General features: G+C 41.5%; 1 protein-coding gene and 1 non-coding gene across 3 annotated transcripts in view; one reads left to right on the top strand and one right to left on the bottom strand.

The window, feature by feature from the left end:
• MAGT1 (magnesium transporter 1) overlaps nt 1–25,185 on the top strand; it is a 68,857-nt gene that overhangs the window by 33,079 nt on the left and 10,593 nt on the right. The window contains exons 4-8 of one of the 2 annotated variants that reach the window (XM_004064425.5): nt 4,553–4,693; nt 5,176–5,316; nt 6,466–6,555; nt 8,093–8,156; nt 20,738–20,812. In XM_004064425.5, the coding sequence (XP_004064473.1) occupies nt 4,553–4,693; nt 5,176–5,316; nt 6,466–6,555; nt 8,093–8,156; nt 20,738–20,812 (511 nt within the window). The remainder of the gene's footprint in view (nt 1–4,552; nt 4,694–5,175; nt 5,317–6,465; nt 6,556–8,092; nt 8,157–20,737; nt 20,813–25,185) is intronic. The other variant, XM_055376063.2, reaches the window with a different exon arrangement.
• On the bottom strand, nt 24,826–24,932 carry LOC115932459 (U6 spliceosomal RNA). The gene has a single exon (XR_004068738.1). It is a non-coding gene; the product is annotated as a U6 spliceosomal RNA (small nuclear RNA).

Genomic DNA, 25,185 nt, shown 5'->3' with positions numbered 1-25,185 from the left:
TGTTTTGTAAATATATATAATATAAAATTTATTATGTTTACCATTTTTTAAATGTACAGGTCAGTAGTGCTAGATACATTCACATTGTTGTACAACCAATCTCCAGAATTCTTTCATCTTCCAAAACTGAAACTTTATAGCCATTAAACAACTTCAGTTCCCCACTCCCCCAGTTCCTGACAACCACCATTCTACTTTCTGTCTCTATGAATTTGACTACTCTAGGTACCTAATATAAGTGGAATTATATAGTATTTGTCTTCTTGTGACTAGCTTATTTCACTTAGCATCGTGTCCTCAATGTTCATCCATGTTATAGCATGTGTCAGAACTTCCTTCCTTTTCAAAGCTGAATAATATTGCATTGTATGTATACACCTTATTTTGTTTACCCATACATCTGTCAGTGGATACTTAGGTTGCTTCCAGCTTTTGGCTATTGTGAATAATACTGCTATGAACACGAGTGTTCAAATAATCTCTTCAAGACCCTGCTTTCAGTTCTTTTGGTTATATACTTAGAAGTAGAATTGCTAGATCATATGGTAATTCTATTTTTAATCTTTTGGGGAACCTCCATGCTGTTTTCCATAGCAGATTCACCATTTTACTTTCCCACCAGTGGTGCACAAGAGTTCCAGTTTCTCCACATGCTCGCAACCACTTCTTGTTTTCTGGGGTTTTTTGTTTGTTTGTTTTGGATAATAGCCATCTTTATGAGTGTGAGGTGGTATCTCATTGTGGTTTTGTTTTTTATTTCCATAATGATAGTAATATTGAACATTTTTTCATGTGTTTTGTTGGCCATTTGTATATCTTCTTTGGAGAAATGTCAAGTTCTTTGCCCATTGTGTGTGTGTGTTGCCTTTTTTTTTTTTGAGATAGAGTTTCGCTCTTGTTGCCCAGGCTGGAGTACAATGGCACGATCTCGGCTCACCACAACCTCCGTTTCCCGGGTTCAAGCGATTCTCCTGCCTCGGCCTCCCGAGTAGCTGGGATTACAGGCATGCGTCACCAGGCCCAGCTAATTTTTTTCATATTTTTAGTAGGGGCGGGGTTTCTCCATGTTGGTCAGGCTGGTTGGGGACTCCCAACCTCAGGTGATCCACCTGCCTCGGCCTCCCAAAGTGCTAGGATTAGAGGCATGAGCCACTGCACCCACCCGTGTTGCCCATTTTTTAAATCAAGTTTTTTGTTGTTGTTGAGTTGTAGGAGGTCTTTATATATTCCAAATTTTTGTTGTTGTTTTTATTTTGTTTTTGTTTGTTTGTTTCTTGAGACAGAGTCTCACTCTGTCACCCAGGCTGGAGCACAGTGGCGCAGTCCTGGATCACTGCAACCTCTGCCTCCCAGGTTCAAGCAATTCTCGTGTCTCAGCCACCCAAATAGCTGGGATTATAGGCATGCGCCACCACACCTGGCTAATTTTTGTATTTTTAGTAGAGACAGGGTTTCGCCATGTTGGCCAGAGTGGTCTCAAACTCCTGGCCTCAAGTGATACACCTGTCTTGGCCTCCCAAAGTGCTGGGATTACAGGCATAAGCCACCATGCCCAGACTATTCTGAATATTAACTCCTTATTAGATAAATGATTTACAGATAATTCCTCCCATTTCACAGGTTTTCTTTCTACTCTGTTGATTGTATCGTTGGGCTACAAGATGTTTTCAGGCCGGGCATGGTGACTCACGCCTGTAATCACAGCACTTTGGGAGGCTGAGGCAGGCGGATCACTTGAGGTCATGAGTTCGAGACCACCTTGGCCAACATGGCGAAACCTTGTCTCTACTAAAAATACAAAAAAAAAGTAGCTGGGTGTCATGGCGCATCCCTGTTATCCCAGCTACTTGAGAGGGTAAGGCAGGAGAATCGCTTGAACCCAGGAAGCGGAGATTGTGGTGGGCCAAGATTGCGCCAACGCACTCCAGCCTGGACAACAGAGTGAGACTCCTTCTCAAGAAAAAAAAACAAAAAAAGATGTTTTCAGATAACTAATTTGTTATAAAGATGTTTTATTAGTAATCAGGGAAACACAAATTAATAGTATGATAAGATAAAGTACAGTCTTCATCCATCAGATCAACTTTTGGCAAGGATGTAGGGAAATGGATACATTACTGCATTGTTAGGTAGAAGTATATTTTGGGCACAGCCACTTTGGAAGACAATTTGGCTATATCCATTTTTTTTTTTTAAAGACAGAGTCTCACTGTGTCACCCAGGCTGAAATGCAGTGGTGCAATCTCGGCTCACTGCAACCTCCGCCTCCCAGGTTCAAGTGATTCTTGTGCTTCAGCCTCCTGAGTAACTGGGATTACAGGCACCCACCACCACACCCAGCTAATTTTTGTATTTTTAGTAGAGATGGGGTTTTACCATGTTGGCCAAGCTGGTCTCGAACTCCTGACCTCAAGTGATCCACCTGCCTCGGCTTTCCAAAGTGCTGGGATTACAGGCGTGAGCCACCGTGCCTGGGCACTATATCCATTTTAATTAAAAAATATTTCTATCCCATGACCTAACAGTCCCATTTCTAGAGAATCACTTTCACATGGGTACAGGGAGATATGTGCAAGGATGTTCACTGCAACATTATTTTTAGTTACTAAAAAGGAAGACAAGCAGGAAAGTACCATTAATATGATACCATTTATGTTAAAACAGCAATATTGTATGTTTTCTGGTGGTATAAACACATATATGAATAAATTCAAAAATATCTGTAAATGGTAACTGTGGCTGCCAGAATGTACTAGAATTGGTCCTTATAACCATGTAATGTTTTTAAAAATATTTTTTACAAGAGAAGTGTATTTATATGTTACTTATTTTTTATTTTTTATTTATTTATTTAGAGACGGAGTCTAGCTCTGTCGCCCAGGCTGGAGTACAGTGGCACAATCTCGGCTCACTGCAACCTCCGCCTCCCGGGTTCAAGCGATTCTCCTGCCTCAGCCTCCTGAGTAGCTGGGATTACAGGTGCCCACCGTCACACCCAGCTAATTTTTGTATTTTTAGTAGAGACAGGGTTTCACTGTGTTGGCCAGGCTGGTCTCGAACTCCTGACCTCATTATCTGCCCACCTCGGCCTCCCAAAGTGCTGGGATTACAAGTGTGAGCCACCACACCCGGCCAGTTTTTATTTTTTATACACATTTTCAAAAATGTAAAGGTGGTGTAACTAAACAAATATTGAATAAAGAGTTTGGCCTAAAATTTGGGCAGCATTTGGTAGACTGAACATTGCATAAGATTTGCAATCACAGAAATTGAATTTTAACAGGATAGCCAGAATTTATCTACCTCTAGGGATTTTGTGCCTACTGACCAAGGCATATAAATCTATGGACATTGGTAACCAAAGGAGTAATCTATTAATTCATTAATTTACCACATTATACAGCCAAAGAGACCAAAATAATGATAAGCAACAGTCAGTACATGCTCTCACCTTATGGGAAAGCTTGAAAACTTACTGTTAGAAGGATTTTAACTAAAGAATCAAAGCATGGGAGTTGGATTATTTTATTGGCTGAGGTTTTAAAATTATAATTGTAAGGCTGGGCATGGTGGCTCACGCCTGTAAACCCAGCACTTTGGGAGGCTGAGGCGGGGGAATCATTTGCAGTCAGGAGTTCAAGACCAGCCTGGCCAACATGGTGAACCCCTGTCTCTACTAAAAATACAAAAATTAGCTGGGTGTGGTGGCACATACCTGTAATCCCAGCTCCTTGGGAGGCTGAGGCAGGAGAATCACTTGAACCTGGGAGGCGGAGGTTGCAGTGAACCGAGATCCTGCCACTGTGCTTCAGCCTGGGCAACAGAGTGAGACTCCATCTCAAAAATAAACAAATAAATAAATAAAAATTGATTTGTGCAAGCCAATCTCTATAAGATTGTCACCAGTCTGGGTGACAGAGCGAGACTCCATCTCAAAAAAATAAAAAAGGGTATAATGCAGATGAGACGATTATGGTTTCTTTACCTTAGTATTTCCGGTGTTGTCTTCTCAAATATATCATGATGTGATGATGGAGAATAGAGAAATGTGGTGCTCATCAGTAAACATTTATGGACCTTCTTAGAATAGACTATTTCTGCATATAGCCACCATTTTGTATTGCTTTTCACTGCCGTTTTAGAGCATTATTTTATTATCTTGGTTCCTCCAAATTGAGAATGCACTCTATTTGGAGCTTACTCAGCTACATAAGATTATTTTAGTGCTCATAAATATATTCATTTTGCATAATCTCTGAACAGATTAAAATATCTGTGGTATGGCAAAGTTTCCATTCTAGTGGAGTAAAATACAGGTTTCTTAGCGAGGAATGTGTATTTGGTGAGTAGTGTGTAATACTTAAGGTCACAGGCAGCTTTGCTTTTAAAGCCTGCTCCACCACTTACCACTTTCCTTGGGCAAACCAAATCACTTAACCTACCTAAACCCAGGCCTCCTCATCTTTGTAAAATGCCTAAATTTCAAGATGTTAACTGCAATTAAGATTATTTTCCTGATAATGTATATTTTCCTGGGCTTGTTTTTATTCAGCTAAACATGAATTCAGCTCCAACTTTCATCAACTTTCCTGCAAAAGGGAAACCCAAACGGGGTGATACATATGAGTTACAGGTGCGGGGTTTTTCAGCTGAGCAGATTGCCCGGTGGATCGCCGACAGAACTGATGTCAATGTAAGTTTCCCAACTATGTAGACTGTTTCTTGGCCATTATCCCCTTTGAATCTTACTGGGAGGCCCTAATTAGTCTTGTCCCCATATCACTGAGGTGGTACTAGTTTGGCAGTCACTTCATAAGTAGCATTAAACAGAATCATCTTGATGAATGAGTGAAATTACAGAACACTCTCTATTACCCTATTGAATTCAGCATGGAAACCACTCTTTCGACCTTAAGTCCATGGATTATCTAGTTGTACTTGGCAAATCCTTCTTAATCTAAAAGATGTTATGTTGTGGTTAAATAGAATATTGTACCTATTCTATCCTATTTTAGGTTATATTATAGACTAGTTTGATTGGGATAACATAAAAAGGATCATTTTTCTGAAAGTAACCACAATAATTTTGATTGCTTTCATTTCAGATTTTATTTTGACCCATATAATTGGTAAAAAATTTTATACTTTAACATGTTTTTCTCTCCTTTCCATTAGATTAGAGTGATTAGACCCCCAAATTATGCTGGTCCCCTTATGTTGGGATTGCTTTTGGCTGTTATTGGTGGACTTGTGTATCTTCGAAGAAGTAATATGGAATTTCTCTTTAATAAAACTGGATGGGCTTTTGCAGCTTTGGTGAGTGAATTTTAGAAGACAAAAAATTATTTGAATAAAATTCCTAATAATGTATTTTTAGGTAAGCTTTTATTTATGTGAGAAGTAGCATTTTATTTCTTACCTGAGGAAAATAGTTTTATATATTTTAATTTTCTGTCTTAAAATCAGTTTGTTTCATTCGTTATCTCATAAGGATGGCCAGAACTTCAAGGAACTGATTGTACCTGCCTTTTATTCAACCTAAATGACAGACTGTCATCTCTATGAAAATCTCTAGTTGTTCTGAAAATATTATTCTTTTTTTTTTTTTTTTTTTTTGAGGCGGAGTCTTGGTCTGTCACCCAGACTGGAGTGCAGTGGCACCATCTTGGCTCACTGCAACCTCTGCTTCCTGGGCTCAAGTGATTCTCCTGCCTCAGCCTCTCGAGTAGCTGGGATTACAGGCGTGTGCCACCACGCCCAGCTAATTTTTTTGTATTTTTAGGAGAGACGGGGTTTCACCCTGTTGGCCAGGCTGGTCTTGAACTCCTGACCTCAGGTGACCTGCCCACCTCGGCCTCCCAAAGTGCTGGGATTACAGGCATGAGCCACCATGCCCAGCCTGAAAATATTATTCTAAAAAGCCTTTTCAGTATTCAATTTTGAAACTTGTGTCTGCATAGTTATAATTTTTAAAAAGTGTTTTCCTGGCCGGGCGCAGTGGCTCACACCTGTAATCCCATATCTTTGGGAGGCCGAGGTGGGCAGATGACGAGGTCAAGAGACCAAGATCAACCTGGCCAATATGGTGAAACCCTGTCTCTACTAAAAATACAAAAACTAGCTGGGCGTGGTTCCATGCTTCTGTAGTCCCAGCTACTCAGGAAGCTGAGGCAGGAGAATGGCTTAAACCTGGAAGGCGGAGGTTGCAGTGAGCCGAGATTGCGCCACTACACTCTAGTCTGGGCAAAAGAGCGAGACTCCATGTCAAAAAAAAAAAAATAGTGTTTTCCTTTTGAAGTATTATCGAATTGTGATCCTTGGGATGAAATATAAGCCTTAATAAATCATTTATCTGCAAAAAATTCTATGTCTTAACTAAACAGATGCACATTTTCATATTCCTATTATCTAATCAAGACAAGAACAGTTCGACCATGAATATTTTATTATTTTTTTGTTTCCTAGTGTTTTGTGCTTGCTATGACATCTGGTCAAATGTGGAACCATATAAGAGGACCACCATATGCCCATAAGAATCCCCACACAGGACATGTGGTAAGGGAAGTCTGGGATTTCTTTCTTTTGTAGACCAAAGTTAACTCAATGATTATTACCCTGTGAGAACAGTGCCAGCATATGAAGGAGCTGGATTTAGTCTTCACTTTTCAATCTCTCTGTGTTAACAAGCTTCCATCACTGATAAGACCATGCAGTGCTCTTTTTTTTTTTTCTTCTTTTTTTCGAAACGGAGATTTGCTCTTGTTGCCCAGGCTGGAGTGCAATGGCGTGATCTCAGCTCACTGCAACCTCCACCTCCCTGGTTCAAGTGATTCTCCTGCCTCAGCCTCCTGAGTAGCTGGGATTACAGGCATGCGCCACCACACCCAGCTAATTTTGTATTTTTAGTAGAGACAGGGTTTCTCCATGTTGGTCAGGCTGGTCTCAAACTCCCTACCTCAGGTGATGCGCCTGCCTCAGCCTCCCAAAGTGCTGGGAATACAGGCCTGCAGGCATGAGCCACTGCACCCGGCCGCAGTGCTCTTAAAAGTGGGAGGTTCCTTTTCCCATTTGGTGAATCCTTCTAACCAAGCTAGCTAAGAATGAAAGACAGCCTTCAACTAAATAGAAAAATTGATCAAGTACCTGAGCATCCACTGTTTCTAAGCACTGTGCTAAGTATTATTAAATATAGTGATAAGAAAAACATGATCCCTGTCTTCATGGAGCCTACATTATTGTACCTCATGGTCTTGTACACTTAAATACTAGTTTTCTCACCCAGGTGCAGTGTTTTGCATTTGTAGTCCCAGCTACTTGGGAGGCTGAGGCAGGAGGATGACTTGAATCCAGGAGTTCTAGCCCAGCCTGGACAACATAGCAAGATCCATCTCCTTTAAAAAAAAAAAACGGGGCCAGGTGTGGTGACTAATACCTGTAATCCTGGCACTTTGGGAGGCTGAGGCAGGAGGACCACTTGAGGCCAGGAGTTCAAGACCAACTTGGGCAGCATAGTGAGACGTCATCTCTATGAAAAACAAAAAAGAAAAGAAAAAACAACAACAACTAGTTTTCTGACATATTCTGTTGTTGAAAATATAAGTACAATATCCAAGCATTTGGGAGGCTGAGGTGGGAGGATTGCTTGAGCCCAGGAGTTTGAGACCAGCCTGGCCAACATAGCAATATGTCATTTCTAATGAAAATTTAAAAATTAGCTGAGCAGGCATGGTGGTGCATACTTGTAGTCCCATCTACTTGGGATGCTGAGGCAGGAAGATCACCGGAGCTAGGACTTTGGGGTTGCAATGAGCTATGATCATGCCACTGCACTCCAGCCTGGGCAACAGAGCAAGACCCTGTCTCAAAAATAAACATAGTATTAGTACAATGAAAAGACAAATCGAGAATAGATAATACAAAAATAGCTTTATAGTAACCAGACTTACTGATGAATGCCACAGACCCGGAGTATGTCACATGGTTTATCAGGTGAATTAATAACTTCATAGTTTAAAATACCCCGTTTTAGGGTTAGCATACCAACATTTAATGTATACTTAAAGATTCCATTTTGTCTTTTTTTCCCTCCTAGAATTATATCCATGGAAGCAGTCAAGCCCAGTTTGTAGCTGAAACACACATTGTTCTTCTGTTTAGTATCCTTTTACAATAAGTCTTTCTTGCTGTATTTTGTCTGTTTTCTCACAGTCTAGTATTCTCTCTACAGCATTTGGCTGGGGCTGTTCTCTTAATGCAAGTCACAATATCCTTTGAAAATCATTACTGTGTCATCCTCTCCAGCCCAATAAACTAAAGACTACTAAGGACAAATCTGTAGTCTGATAGGGCCAGGTTTATTGGCTCGTTAATACAAGGAAGAGTGTACATTAGAAGAACCATGGAACATCTTAACAAAGAAAAGATAGAGTTGTAATAGGATTTGGGAGAATAGTGGAGTTTATGTGAAATTTAAACAAAGCATTGTTTTGATGGGCTAAAAGCAGTGTAAGGCTGTGTAAAGGGGTCAACATCAGGTCTGAACTGTGAATCAGACCCAGGGTTCTGTTTGCTTGGAAACTACAAAGTTAACATAAATGTGAGATTTTTGTCTTCAAAAACTTCTTCTTTGAAGCTCTATACCTTGATTGTAAATTGAGGCTACTTAGAAATTATACGTGTAAATTGAGTGACTTAGATCTGCCAAGCAAGAATATTTCATTTTTACTCATATAATTGCAAGAAGTCTATTTAAAGACCAATATTCCTCAGTAAGAAAACAGTAGTTACTCAAAGATGGGGATATTTTGACATTTTACAGCTGAAGTGTGTGCTAGGGAAAAATACTTCCTGTGGACTTTGCAGCTGCTTTATGTTTGTGTTGTTCCATCCTCTTGAATGACAAGGAATATTTTTACTTTCTTGGCCCGAGCTAATTTTTATTTTCTTATATCTAAAAGTGGATGCCTCTGTAAGCTGCAAAGACAGGTAAAAGCGATGTCAGATAAGTAAGAATCTAAATTTCATAATATTACTAAACATAGTTTACCCACCTGAGTACATAAGCACTGACTCTGGAACAAATCAACAAGGTGAACAAATGTAATGTTCCTGGAATTGTGCTTCTCAGCCAGGGTGTCCTGACATTGATATACAAGAATCAGCTGGGCATGGTGGCTCACACCTGTAATCCTAGCACTTTTGGAGGCTGTGATGGGTAGATTGCTTGAGCCCAGGAGTTTGAGACCAGCCTGGGCAACATGGCAAAACCCCATCTCTACAAAAAAATACACAAAAAAAATTAGCCAAGTATGGTGATGCATGCCTGTGGTCCCAGCTACCAGGGAGGCTGAGGTGGGAGGATCAGTTGAGCCCAGGAGGTCAAGGCAACAGTGAGCCGATATCACACCACTGCACTCCAGCCTGGACGACACAGTGAGACCCTGTCTCTAATAAAAAAGGGAAAAAAAACGAAACTTAAATATATTTTTTTCTGATTGCAAAAGGAATATAAATTAAAGAAAATTTAGAATACAAATAAGTATAAAAAAATTCAAAACCACTGAAAATTCTATCTTTAGTAAATGTTTGTGTATGTCTTTCCCAGTTTTATTATACTATGTTGATGATTAGAGAGATTTTAAGGAAAGCATTCTAAAAAAATATTAAGCTTTTGATTTTAACTGATTTTAATTGAAGGATATTTGGGAAAATGTTCTTATGCACTATGGAAAATACACTTACTGCTTAACATCCAGCCCAAACCTGGGAGAATTAATCTACTCAACCATGAGATGGTGGGCTGAAAGATTAACAATATACACCTAGTCCATATGAGAAGAAAGAAGACTGAGGCCAGGCGTGGTGGCTCATGCCTGTAATCCCAGCACTTTGGGAGGCCAAGGCGGGTAGATCACCTGAGATCAGGAGTTCGAGACCAGCCTGGCCAACATGGTGAAACCCCATCTCTACTAAAAATACAAAAAAAATTAGCTGAGCGTGGTGGCGGGTGCCTGTAATCCCTGCTACTCAGGAGGCTGAGGCAGGAGAATCTCTTGAACCCAGGAGGCGGGGGTTGCAGTGAGCAGAGATCACGTGATTACTCTCCAGCGTGGGCAATTAGAGCAAAACTCCATCTCAGGGGGTGGGGGGGGAAAGACTGAAAGAAAAATATTACTCAAACTTTATTTTTTTTAATCCTAAAATTTTAGTTGAAAATGTTCGTTTATGGGCTGGGCATGGTGGCTCACACCTGTAATCCCAGCACTCTGGGAGGCAGAGGCAGGTGGATCATTTGAGGTCAGGAGTTCGCGGCCAGCCTGGCCAACATGGGGAAAGTCTGTCTCTACCAAAAATACAAAACTTAGCCAGACGGCCAGGTGTGCTGCCTCACACCTGTAATCCCAGCACTTTGGGAGGCCGAGGCAAGCGGATCACCTGAGATCAGGAGTTCGAGACCAGCCTGGCCAATATGGTGAAACCCTGTCTCTACTAAAAATACAAAAATTAGCCAGGCATGGTGGTGCACGCCTGTAATCCCAGCTACTGGGGAGGCTGAGGCCGGAGAATTGCTTGAACCTGGGAGGCGGAGGTTGCAGTGAGCCGAGATGGTACCACTGGACTCCATCCTGGGCAACAGAGTGAGACTCTGTCTCAAAAAAAAAAAAAACAGCCAGGCATGGTGACGGGTGCCTGTAATCCCAGCTACTCAGGAGGCTGAGGCAGGAGAGTCGCTTGAACCCAGGAGGTAGAGGTTGCAGTGAGCCAAGATGGTGCCACTGCACTCCAGCCTGGATGACAGGGTGAGACTCTTGTCTCAAAAGAAAAAAAAAGAAAGACAATGTTCATTTATGGTTTGATGGATTCAGCCTGGCCAACATAGCGAAACCTCATCTCAACAAGAAATACAAACATTAGCCAGGAACGGTAGTGTGCACCTATAATTCCAACTACTCAGGAGGCTGAGGCATGAGAATTGCTTGAACCCAGGAGGTGGAGGTTGCAGTAAGCCGAGACTGCCACTGCACTCCAGCCTGGGCAACAGAGCGAGACTCTGTCTCAAAGAAAAAAAAAAGAACAGAAAAGAAAAGTATGGTTTGATGGATTAACAAATTATTATACCTTAGAAAATTTTCAGTATCTTGAATCAGTTCTTCTCACTAGTACTTTGAAATTGAATAATGGAGCAAAAGAGCAATTAAAATTGTAAAGTATTAATTAGTTGATTTGGGGTTTGTTGGTCTTTTAGCTTTGTCTTAAACTTTTAAATATATAAGAAGTTTAAGAAATTAGAAAATTGTCATTTTACCTCTGCTTTAAGACTGAGCATCAGCCAAAGGTTTCGTATACATTTGGAACGGATTACAATCCTGTTGGGATGTAGAATGTCTTGTGTTTGGTTATTAGGATGCAAAAAGTGAACTTTTTTCAGAGTCAGACATGTATACAGATTATAAGACAGTGACTTAAGTGCTGTGTACCAGAAATAGTGAGAAAATGAATAATTTTGTCAGAGGTAAGGAATATTAGAAAAGGCCTAACCACTCCCCACCCCCCCCCTTTTTTTTTTGAGTGGAGTCTTGCTCTGTCACCCAGACTGGAGTGCAGTGGCACCATCTTGGTTCACTGCAACCTCCACCTCCTGAGTTCAAGCGATCCTCCTGCCTCAGCCTCCTGAGTAGCTGGAATTACAAGTGTGCACCACCTCACCTGGCTAATTTCTTTATTTTTAGTAGAGACAGGGTTTCACCAGGTTGGCCAGGCTGGTCTTGAACTCCTGACCTCAGGTGATCCACCCGTCTCAGCCTCCCAAAGTGCTAAGATTTCAGGCGTGAGCCACCTCACCCGGCCCTCACTTTCTTTTAAAGTAAATATGAAACCTCAAGACCGGTAACATTGTTTACAGCTTCCAGGTTGATAATAATTAATAGACTGAGGCCACCTCTAAGTAGTAGTTATGATTTTGGAAAATATTCACATATTTATTATTAGTTTAATGTTGTACAGTTTATTGCATGATTAATAAAGCAGACTATATAATCAGTTGCCTGATCTAAGCAACCTTTAAAATTACATTTTAAGTGTTGCAGTTATGCAGAAAAGTTTACAAAAGTTTACAGTTTGATGAATTTCCTTTGTTTTTTTTTTTGTTTTTTGTTTTTTGTTTTTGAGATGGAGTCTTGCTCTGTTGCCCAGGCTAGAGTTCAATGGTGTGATCCCAGCTCATTGCAACCTCCACCTCCCAGGTTCAGGCAATTCTCTTGCTTCAGCCTCTGGAGTAGCTGGAATTACAGGCACCTGCCACCATGCCTGGCTAAGTTTTTTTTATATTTTTAGTAGAGATGGGGTTTCATCATGTTGGCGAGGCTGGTTTCGAACTCCTGAGCTCAACTGATCCGCCTGCCTCGGCCTCCCAAAGTGTAAGGATTACAGGCGTGATCCACGGTGCCCAGCCCAGTTTGATGAATTTTCACAGAATTAACACACTTATGTAACCAGAATTCACATCAATAAATAAAATTTTACCCACATCTCAGAGCATTTTCCATCATCATTCCTCCTGATTGCCACCTTCCCACCCAGAAATAACTGCTATCCTGACTGCTAACACTATGGGTTTATTTTACCTATTTTTTTTTTAACTTACATAAATGGAATCCTACAGGGCTGGGTGCAGTGGCTCATGCCTGTAATACCAGCACTTTGGGAGGCTGAGGCGGGCAGATCACCTGAGGCCAGGAGTTTGAGACCAGCCTGGCCAAATTGACAAAACCCTTTCTCTACTAAAAAAAGTACATAAATTAACTGGGTGTGGTGCTGCGTGCCTGTGGTCCCAGCTACTTGGGAGGCTGAGGCAGGAGGGTGGCTTGAGCCCAGGAGGTAGAGGTTGCAGTGAGCTGAGATCACACCACTGTGCTCCAGCCTGGCTGATAGAGCCAGACTTTGTCTCAAAATAAAAAAAAAAAAAAAAGAAAACACAATAAATGGAATCCCACAATAAATATATTTGGATTTTTTTTATTTTTATTTTTTTAGAGATGAAATCTTGTGTTGCCCAGGCTTGAGTACAGTGGGGTCACCATAGCTCGCTATAACCTCGACCTCCCAGAATCAAGCAGTCCTCCCACGTCAGCCTCCTGAGTAGCTGGGACTATAGGTGAGCACTACCACACCCAGCTAATTTTTGTATTTTTTTCTAGAGATGGAGTCTCGCCCTGTCGTCCAGGCTGGTCTCAATCTCCTGGGCTCAAACAGTCCTCGTACCTTGGCCTCCTGAATTTTTAAAATAAAGTAGCAGTCTGGAAAATGTTCACCTATAACCTGAAACCCTAATAGTATAAACTACGTTTACTTTTGCATATTATCTTGCATTCATTTCTATATGAATGTTTCATGGTAAGGGTGTTCATTTTTTATACTTGTAGACATGTTGTGTATGGAGTTTGCTATCTTAATATATTATAAGCATTTTCTATGTTGTATGGCCTTTATATTTATAAAAATACATAAAAATTACAAAGAAATCTGAAAATACGAAGAAAAAAGTAGTCAATATTCTTAATGTTTATATAATGGATATATCATATCCATGTTGCCCAGGCTGGTCTCGAACTCCTGACCTTAGGTGATCCACCCGTCTTGGCCACAAGCGTGAGCCACCACGCCTGGCCTTCTACTAGCTTTTAATAGCCTAGTTGTTGTATGTTATGGAATAATGTCTCCTGTATTCCTGCTCAGTTCTCCTGGAGTAACATTTAATCAGGACTGTGTAATTTATGTATTTCATTGTTTGTATTCCTCACTAGAGTGTAATCTTCTTCATGGTAGGATCTTTATTTAGTTCAACTTTTTATTTCCAACAGTTGATAGTGCCTGCCATATAGTAGGCAGTGTTAGTAAAAATTTAAAGATCAGTAAATGAAATAAAACAGTATACATGGAAGTGCATCATAGCTCTTGACAGCTAAGAAGAGTACACAAAAGACCGTGAGGTATTTAGCAAGAAGGAAAGCTCATTCAAAGCAAAAGCACATAAACCATGATAAAAAGACAAGCTTTCCCCAGAGCAAGTCGCAATCATTAATCAGAGAGTACCCAGAAATCAAAGCCTGTAGAAATGATCAATCTTTGCCCGGGCATGGTGGCTCATGCCTGTAACCCCAGCACTTTGAGAGGCTGAAGTGAGTGAATCACCTGAGGTCAGGAGTTCAAGACCAGCCTAGCCAACATGGGTAAACCCCGTCTCTACTCAAAATACAAAAATTAGCCAGGCGTGGTGGCATGTGCCTGTAATCCTAGCTACTCAGGAGGCGGAGGCAGGAGAATTTCTTGAACCCGGGAGGCAGAGGTTGCAGTGAGTCAAGATGGCTCCACTGCACTCCAGCCTGAGTGGCAGAGCAAAACTCCATCTCAAAAAAAAAAAAAAAGAAAGAAAGAAATGATCACATTAACAAAAGACCTTTGTGCAGCCAAGATGGCCTAATAGGAACAGCTCCAGTCTGCAGCTCCCAGCGTGAGCAACACAGAAGACGGGTGATTTCTGCATTTCCAACTGAGGTACTGGGTTCATCTCACTGGGGATTGTCAGACAGTGGGTGCGGGACAGTGGATGCGGCGCACTGAGCATGAACCGAAGCAGGGCGAGGCATCGCCCCACCCGGGAAGCGCAAGGGGTCAGGGAATTCCCTTTCCTAGCCAAGGAAAGGGGTGACAGATGGCACCTGGAAAATCGGGTCACTCCCACCCTAATACTGTGCTTTTCTGATGGTCTTAGCAAACGGCACACCAGGAGATTATATCCCGCGCATGGCTTGAAGGGTCCTACGCCCACGGAGCCTCGCTCATTGCTAGCACAGCAGTCTGAGATCAAACTGCAGGGCGGCAGCGAGGCTGGGGGAGGGGCGCCCGCCATTCCAAGGCTTGAGTAGGTAAGCAAAGCGGCCGGGAAGCTCGAACTGGGTGGAGCCCACCGCAGCTCAAGGAGGCCTGCTTGCCTCTGTAGACTCCAGGTCTGGGGGCAAGGCATAGCCAAACAAAAGGCAGCAGAAACCTCTGCAGACTTAAATGTCCCTGTCTGACAGCTTTGAAGAGAGTAGTCGTTCTCCCAGCATGCAGCTTGAGATCTGAGAACAGACAGACTGCCTCCTTAAGTGGGTCACTGACCCCCGAGTAGCCTAACTGGGAGGCATCCTCCAGTAGGGACAGACTGACACCTCACACAGCCGGGTACTCCTCTGAGACAAAACTTCTAGAGGAACAATCAGGCAGCAACATTTGCTGTTCACCAATATCTGCTGTTCTGCAGCCTCCGCTGTTGATACCCAGGCCAACAGGGTCTGGAGGGAACCTCCAGCAAACTCCAACAGACCTGCAGCTGAGGGTCCTGACTGTTAGAAGGAAAACTAACAAACAGAAAGGACATCGATACCAAAACCCCATCTGTATGTCACCATCATCAAAAACCAAAGGTAGATAAAACCACAAAGATGGGGAAAAAACAGAACAGAAAAACTGAAAATTCTAAAAATCAGAGTGCCTCTCCTCCTCCAAAGGAATGCAGCTCCTCACCAGCAAAGAAACAAACCTGGACAGAGAATTAACTTTGATGAATTGAGAGAAGAAGGCTTCAGATGATCAAACTTCTCTGAGCTAAAGGAGGAAGTTCGAACCCATGGCAAAGAAGTTAAAAACCTGGAAAAAAGATTAGACGAATGGCTAACTAGAATAACCAATGCAAAGAAGTCCTTAAAGGACCTGATGGAGCTGAAAACCACAGCACGAGAGCTACGTGATGAATGCAGAAGCCCCAGTAGCCGATTCGATCAACTGGAAGAAAAGGTATCAGTGATGGAAGATCAAATGAATGAAATGAAGCGAGAAGAGAAGTTTAGAGAAAAAAGAATAAAAAGAAATGAACAAAGCCTCCAAGAAATATGGGACTATGTGAAAAGACCAAATCTACGTCTGATTGGTGTACCTGAAAGTGACGGGGAGAATGGAACCAAGTTGGAAAACACTGCAGGATATTATCCAGGAGAACTTCCCCAATCTAGCAAGGCAGGCCAACATTCAAATTCAGGAGATACAGAGAACGCCGCAAAGATATTCCTCGAGAAGAGCAACTCCAAGACATAATTGTCAGATTCACCAAAGTTGAAATGAGGGAAAAAATGTTAAGGGCAGCCAGAGAGAAAGGCCGGGTTACCCACAAAGGGAAGCCCATCAGACTAACAGCTGATCTCTCAGCAGAAACTCTACAAGCCAGAAGAGAGTGGGGGCCAAATTCAACATTCTTAAAGAAAAGAATTTTCAACCCAGAATTTCATATCCAGCCAAACTAAGCTTCATAAGTTAAGGAGAAATCAAATCCTTTACAGACAAGCAAATGCTGAGAGATTTTGTCACCACCAGGCCTGCCCTACAAGAGCTCCTGAAAGAAGCACTAAACATGGAAAGGAACAACCGGTACCAGCCACTACAAAAACATGCCAAATTGTAAAGACCATTGATGCTAGGAGGAAACTGCATCAACTAACGAGCAAAATAAGCAGCTAACATCATAATGACAGGATCAAATTCACACATAACAATATTAACCTTAAATGTAAGTGGGCTAAATGCTCCAATTAAAAGACACAGACTGGCAAATTGGATAAAGAATCAAGACCCATCAGTGTGCTGTATTCAGGAGACCCATCTCACGTGCAGAGACACACATAGGCTCAAAATACAGGGATGGAGGAAGATCTACCAAGCAAATGGAAAACAAAGGCAGGGGTTGCAATCCTAGTCTCTGATAAAACAGACTTTAAACCAAAAAAGATCAAAAGAGACAAAGAAGGCCATTACATAATGGTAAAGGGATCAATTCAACAAGAAGAGCTAACTATCCTAAATATATATGCACCCAATACAGGAGCACCCAGATTCATAAAGCAAGTCCTTAGAGACCTACAAAGAGACTTAGACTCCCACACAATAATAATGGGAGACTTTAACACCCCACTGTCAACATTAGACAGATCCACAAGACAGAAGGTTAACAAGGATATCCAGGAGTTGAACTCAGCTCTGCACCAAGTGGACCTAATAGACATCTACAGAACTCTCCATCCCAAATCAACAGAATATACCTTCTTCTCAGCACCACACCACACCTGTTCCAAAATTGACCACATAGTTGGAAGTAAAGCACTCCTCAGCAAAAGTAAAAGAACAGAAATTATAAAAAACTGTCTCTCAGACCACAGTGCAATCAAACTAGAACTCAGGATTAAGAAACTCACTCAGAACCACTCAACTACATGGAAACTGAACAGCCTGCTCCTGAATGACTACTGGGTACATAACAAAATGAAGGCAGAAATAAAGATGTTCTTTGAAACCGAGAACAAAGACACAACATACCACAATCTCTGGGACACATTTAAAGCAGTGTGTAGAGGGAAATTTATAGCACTAAATGCCCACAAGAGAAAGCAGGAAAGATCTAAAATTGGCACCCTAACATCACAATTAAAAGAACTAGAGAAGCAAGAGCAAACACATTCAAAAGCTAGCAGAAGGCAAGAAATAACTAAGATCAGATCAGAACTGAAGGAAATAGAGACACAAAAAACCCTTCAAAAAATCAGTGAATCCTGGAGCTGGTTTTTGAAAAGATCAACAAAATTGATAGACCGCTAGCAAGACTAATAAAGAAGAAAAGAGAGAAGAATCAAATAGATGCAATAAAAAATGATAAAGGGGATATCATCACCGATCCCACAGAAATACAAACTACCATCAGAGAATACTATAAACACTTCTACACAAATAAACTAGAAAATCTAGAAGAAATGAATAAATTCCTGGACACATACACCCTCTCATGTCTAAACCAGGAAGAAGTTGAATCTCTGAATAGACTAATAACAGGCTCTGAAATTGAGGCAATAATTAATAGCTTACCAACCAAAAGAAAGTCCAGGACCAGATGGATTCACAGCCAAATTCTACCAGAGGTACAAGGAGGAGCTGGTACCATTCCTTCTGAAACTATTCCAATCAATAGAAAAAGAGGGAATCCTCCTTGACTCATTTTATGAGGCCAGCATCATCCTGATACCAAAGCCTGGCAGACACACAACAAAAAAAGAGAATTTTAGACTGAATATTCCTGATGAACATCGATGCAAAAATCCTCAATAAAATACTGGCAAAAAAATACTGGGGGAGGGATAGCATTAGGAGATATACCTAATGTTAAATGACGAGTTAATGGGTGCAGCACAGCAACATGGGACATGTATACATGTGTAACAAACCTGCATGGTGTGCACATGTACCCTAAAACTTAAAGTATAATAAATAAAAATTTTAAAAAAAGAAATGATCAATCTTTGCACAAACCTGCAGATAAAGAACTCAGAAAAAATTGCTGGAGAAGAGACTTGGCTGAACAACTGAAAACATGATGAATGGGCATCATCCCTAACAAGAGGCTATTGAAGAAAGAATGCAAGATGGGGCACAGGCACATTGGTTCACGCCTGTAATTCCAGCACTTTGGGAGGTCCAGGCTGGAGAATGCTTGAGTCCAGGAGTTTGAGACCAGCCTGGGCAACATAGTGAGACCCCATTTCTACAAAAAAATCAACAAAATGAATGTGGCGTGGTGGTATGCACCTGTAGTCCTAGATACTCAGGAGGCTGAGGCAGGAGGATCTCTTGAGCCTGGGAGGTGGAGGTTGCAGTGAGTTGTGATTGTGCCATTGCACTCCACCCTGGGTGACAGAGTGAGACCCTGTCTCAAATAAATAAATTAAATTAAAAAAATTAAAAAAGAATGCAAGATGGTAATGAAGGGATGACAAGTCAAATTTTAGAGCCAATTATAAATTCAGGCCTCATCTAAACACATATTTTTCCCTTTCCACTTAATGATACCCACATGCGGTAGCATACAACATGTATGTACATATGTATAATTGATTTGGGAGTGTTTTACTGCTGTTAGTATTCACTAAACTGCAGGGTGAATCTGTCTCTCTTTTCTACTAGAACACATTCTATTTGCTTTAAAATTTGAATTTGCTTATTTTAATATTCAACCATGCCATCTGTTACCTATTTGTATGGGTTGTTGTATTTTGTATTTATGCAGCTCCTATTAAGCTGAATAAAAGTGTGGTCATGGCACATGTGGGATTTTTCTTTTTCTTTTTCTTTTTTTTTTTTTTTTTTGAGATGGAGTCTTGTTCTGTCACCCAGGCTGGAGTGTAGTAGTGCCATCTCGGCTCACTGCAACCTCTGCCTCCCGGGTTCAAGTGATTCTCCTGCCTCAGCCTCCCAAGTAGCTGCGATTACAGGCGCCTGCCACCACGCCTGGCTAATCTTTGTATTTTTAGTAGAAATGGGTTTTTGCCATGTTGGCCAGGCTGGTCTTGAACTCCTGACTTAAGGTGATCTGCCTACCTCTGCCTCCCAAAGTGCTGGGAGTACAGGCGTGAGCCACCATGCACGGCCAGGATTTTTCTTTTTTATTAGAATAGGATAAAATTAGATAGGTTAGTAGTAATTTGTGCTTTAAAGGCTAATTATTGATGTACTTTTGGCATCTTGGCATGGGAAACATTTAAAAAATAAAGTATTATTGAAAATATGGAGAATTTTTTTTTTTGACACAGTCTAGTTCTATCATGCAGGCTAGAGTGCAGTGGTATGATCACAGCTAACTGCAGCCTCAACCTCCCAGGCTCAAGCAATCCTCCTACCTCAGCCTCCCAAGTAGCTAGGACTACAGGTATGTGCCACCAGCCTGGCCAATTTTTTGTATTTTTTGGTAGAAACAGGGTCTCACCATGTTGCCCAGGCTGGTTTTGAACTCCCAGACTTAAGCAATCGGCCCGCCTCGGCCTCCCAAACTGTTAGGATTACAGGTGTGAACCGCTAAACTAGGCCAGGAGAAATTTTTCAGAAATTAATTTTCAAATAAAAAGTAGTTACTGTTCTCCCTAAATGATATATATTTCAAATGTGTTCTTTAGGGAGGTGGGGTGAAATATTCAAAATGGCTATTTAGGGCTGGGCATGGTCATTCACACCTGTAATCCCAGCACTTTGGGAGGCCGAGGCAGGTGGATTGCTTGAGGTCAAGAGTTCAAGACCAGCCTGTGCAACGTGGCAAAACCCCATCTCTACAAAAAAAAAAAAAAAAAAAAAAAAAAATTACAGAATTTAACTGGGCATGGTGGTGAGCACCTGTAGTTGCAGCTACTCAGGAGGCTGAGGTGGGAGGGTGGCTTGAGCCCGGGAGGTGGAGGTTGTAGTGAGCTGAGATTGCGTCACTGCACTCCAGCCTGGGTGACAGAGCCAGATCCTGTCTCAAAAAAAAAAAAAAAGCCATTTAATATTTTTAAATGTGTTTGAGGTCAGGGCAATAACTGAATGTCCAGACAGGTTATTTCAAAGTACAATTTCGGGAAAACTCATATTTCATCTGTAAGTTATGGTGGGACATTTGTTTAAAATATCAATTTTTCTTTGCACAAATGAAGTAATCTTCCAATTTTAATTTTTTATATCTTCATAGTAAATAATTGTCATGCCGTATAGATACAAGATTCCTTATTTTGGTTTTTTATAATGAAGAGTTGAAGGTTTATGTATTCATTTTAATTTTCTTCATGAGAAACTGGAAATAGTAAAATGGTATGTCTTTTGTGTCTGTGCGAATTTCTCCTTAAACAATTTTTCTTAGATGGTGGAGTTACCTTAGGAATGGTGCTTTTATGTGAAGCTGCTACCTCTGACATGGATATTGGAAAGCGAAAGAGTAAGTCACCTTACTCAAAATGTAACAGTGCTGCCTGTACTATGGAAAAAGAGTGATCTCTTAATCACTTTTCCTCTTACTTATAGGATAAGTAGGTTATTTTATGCCTTTACTATTTTTTTCTTTAAATGTCATATCTGTTATTAAACTCCTTTACTATTATAAAATTAATATATGCTCATTATAGAAAATGTAAAAAAACAGGAGCATGAAACATTTACTCCACCACTGAAAAACTAATTATTTTTAAATTGTAATATATTTCTTTCCACTTATAAAAACATCTTAAAAACTGTATATATAAAATTTTGACACTTCACACCCCCTTTTTAAACTGGAGTTAAATAACTAATAACTTTTTCTATATACATAATTTTAAACTTATACTCTGTTATTGTTTGTTTTCTTTAAGATAGGGTCTCACTCTGTCACTCAGGCTGGAGTGCAGTAGCATAATCATAGCTCACTGCAACCTCCGCCCCTAGGCTCAAGCTGTCCTCACACCTCAACTTCCCTAGTAGCTGGGACTACAGGCATGTGCCACCATGCCCAGCTTATATTTTGTACTTTTTGTAGAGATGAGGTTTTGTCACTTTGCCCAGGCTGGCCTCAAACCCCTGGACTCAAGTGATCTTCCCACCTCAGCCTCCCAAAGTGTTGGGATTACAGGCGTGAGCTGCCGTGCCTGGCTGACTTATACTCTATATTATAATTTAACTATTCTGATTTTTTTTAATGTTTAGTTTTTTCCTAATTTCAACTATAATTATTCTTCAGTAACTATCATGATACATTAAGCATCATTTTTTTTTTTTTGAGACAGAGTTTTGCTCTTACTACCCAGGCTGGAGTGCAGTGGTGCAATCTCGGCTCACTGCATCCTCTGCCTCCCAGGTTCAAGTGATTCTCCTGCCTCAGCCTCCTGAGTAGCTGGGATTACAGGCGCCCACCACCACGCCCAGCTAGTTTTTTTGTTTTTTGGGTTTTTTTTTTTTTTTTTTGTATTTTTAGTAGAGACGGGGTTTCACCATGTTGGCCAGGCTGGTCTTGAACTCCTGACCTCAGGTGATCCACTCGCCTCGGCCTCCCGAAGTGCTGGGATTACAGGCATGAGCCACCACGCCCAGCCATCATTCTTATTTAATATTGTTTCCTTAAGGTAGATTCCTAGAAGAAGAATAACTGTGTGGTCCTCTGTCTGAGTATTTTCAATTCTCTTGATGTTTTAATCATTACAGATTATTTTGGCAAGTTAAAATAATTTAGATTTCTACTACTGGTATTTAAGAATGTTTGTTTCGGCCGGGCACAGTGGCTTATGCCTATAATCCTGGCACTTTGGGAGACCGAGGCGGGTGGATCACTTGAGGTCAGGAGTTCGAGGCCATCAAGCCTGATGAACATGGTGAAACCCTGTCTCTACTAAAAGTACAAAAATTTGGCCAGACACGGTGGCTCACGCCTGTAATCCCAGCACTTTGGGAGGCCAAGGCAGGTGGATCACAAGGTCAGGAGTTTGAGACCAGCCTGGCCAACATGGTGAAATCCCCATCTCTACTAAAAATACAAAAATTAGCTGGGCATGGTGGCGTGCGTGTGTAATCTCTGCTACTTAGGCGGCTGAGGCAGGAGAATTGCTTGAACCCGGGAGGTAGAGGTTGCAGTGAGCCGAGATCACGCCATTGCACTCCAGCCTGGGTGACAAAGCGAGACTCCATCTCAAAAAAAAAAAAAAAATATTAGCCAGGCGTTGTGGCGCATGCCTGTTATCCCAGCTAGTTGAGAGGCTGAGGCAGGAGAATCGCTTGAACCTGGGAGGCAGAGGTTGCAGTGAGCCGAGATCGTGCCATTGCATTCCAGCCTGGGCAACAAGAGTGAAACTTCATCTTAAAGAAAAAAAAAAAAAGAATGTTTGTTTCATTGGTTTTTTTGTTGTTGTTGTTGTTAAGACAGAGTCTTGCTCTGTTGCCCAGGCTGGAGTGCGGTGGCGCGATCTCAGCTCACTGCAAGCTCTGCCTCCCAGGTTCACGCCATTCTCCTGCCTCAGCCTCCCAAATAGCTAGGACTACAGGCGCCTGCCACCATGCCCGGCTAATTTATTTTTTGTATTTTTTTTTTTTCTTCTTGCTCTGTCACCCAGGCTGGAGTGCAGTGGCGCGATCTCGGCTCACTGCAAGCTCTGCCTCCCAGGTTCACCCCATTCTCCTGCCTCAGCCTCCCGAGTAGCTAGGACTACAGGCACCCGCCACCATGCCCAGCTAATTTTTTTGTATTTTTAGTAGAGATGAGGTTTCACTGTGTTAGCCAGGATGGTCTCGATCTCCTGACCTCGTGATCCACCCGCCTCGGCCTCCCAAAGTGCTGGGGTTACAGGCATGAACCACTGTGCCCAGCCATTTCATTGTAATTTTATCAGCATTAATCTCATTAATATGTATCTGTTTTATAGATACATATATATTTGCCAATCAGATAAGGTGGAAATGTATTATTTTGTACTCCTTTTATTTTTATAAGGTCAAATATTTTCCTAAATGTTTATTAGTCATTTGTGTTTATGTTTTTCCTTCTATAAATTGTCCTTTTGTCTTTTGCCATTTATCTGTTAGAGTCTTAGCCCTTTTATTTGGTTTGCAAGGAATTTTTTTTTTTTTTCGATGTGGAGTCTTGCTCTGTCTCCCAGGCTGGAGTGCAGTGGTGCGATCTTGGCTTACTGCAACCTCCACCTCCTGGGTTTAAGCAATTCTTCTGCCTCAGCCTCCCATGTAGCTGGGATTATAGGTGCACGTCACCACGCCCAGCTAATTTTTGCATTTTTAGTAGAGACGGGATTTCACCATGTTGGCCAGGCTGGTCTCGAACTCCTGACCTCATGATGTGCCTGCCTCAGCCTCCTAAAGTTCTGGGATTACAGGCGTGAGCCACCGTGCCCAGCCGGACATTTTTTTTTTTTTTTAAGGCCAGGCCTTACTCTGTTGCCCAGGCTGGAGTGCAGTGCCACAATAATGACTCACTGTAGCCTCGAACTCCTGGGCTCCAGCAATCCTACTGCCTCAGCTTCCCAGGTAGCTATGACCACAGGCTCATGCCACCACTCCCAGTTAATTTTATTTTATTTTTTGTAGAGATGGGGTCTCACTTTATTGCCCAGGCTGGTCTGTATCTCCTGTGCTCAAGCAACCTTTCCCACTGTGGCCTCCCAAAGTGCTAAGATTACAGGCATGAGCCACCATGCCCAGCCTGCATGAACTTTTTATATATTAGAATATTCACACATTGTTATCTGTTGCAGAGAGAATCTAACAATGTAATTTGGTTTTACTTTCATGAAATAAGTCAAGATTTTCCTTTTATGATTAAAAAGTTAAATGTCAACCAAGCGTGGTGACTCACACCTGTAAATCCCAGCACTTGGGAAGCCATGGCAGGCGGATCACCTGAGGTCAGGAGTTCGAGACCAGCCTGGCCAACATGGCGAAACCCCGTCTCTAAAAAAGCAAAAATTAGCCAGGCATGGTGTCACGTGCCTGTAATCCCAGCTACTCGGGAGTTTGAGGCATGAGAATCACTTGAACCCAGGAGGCGGAAGTTGCAGTGAGCCGAGATCGCGCTGCTGCACTCCAGCCTGGGCGACGGAGTGAGACTTCATCTCAAAATAAATAAATAAAAAAGTTAAATGTCATAAAAATTACCCTACCTAAATAAAGTCTAATATTTACTTTAACTTCTAGAAAAAAGATGAAGATACTGAACTTAAAATTTGAGAAATACTTGTTTTGCTCAATTAAAATAAATTTTTTTTAGCTGGATGTGGTACAACGCACTTGTAGTCCCAGCTACTTGTGAGACTGGGACAGGAGGATGACTTGAGGCCAGGAGTTAGAGGCTGCAGTGAGCTATGATCACACCACTGCACTTCAGTCTGGGCAGCAGAGCAAGACTCAATCTCTAAAAAAATGAATTTTTACATGTTAGAAAAATAATTAATGTATCAGTTTTTAAAATTTTTTTTAAAAAATGTGGAACATTTCATGAATTTGCATGTCATCCTTGCACAGGGGCCGTGCTAATCTTCTCTGTATGATTCCAGTTTTAGTATATATGCTGCCAAAGTAAGCATTTTACAGTTTTTAATCCAGTCAGTGTGTGTCCTTTCACTGCCTGACTTTTTACGAGATCAGGCGCGTTCAGGGTGCTATGGCTGTAGACTTTGCCTGACTGTTTAAAAATTGCCTATTTCAGTGTTTATTCTTGGGAAAAGGCCATCAAAGTACATGACTGACATGAACTTAAATTGTTAAACATTTTGGCAACATATACTGAAATAGTCACAATTTGATCTCCTAAGTTTCTTACCTAACAAAATGATCACA

This window comes from Gorilla gorilla, chromosome X (assembly GCF_029281585.2).
Source record: "Gorilla gorilla gorilla isolate KB3781 chromosome X, NHGRI_mGorGor1-v2.1_pri, whole genome shotgun sequence".
NCBI classification, from domain to species: domain Eukaryota; kingdom Metazoa; phylum Chordata; class Mammalia; order Primates; family Hominidae; genus Gorilla; species Gorilla gorilla.
Note: the sequence above shows the minus strand (reverse complement) of the source record. Positions and strands in the feature narration are given on the sequence as shown.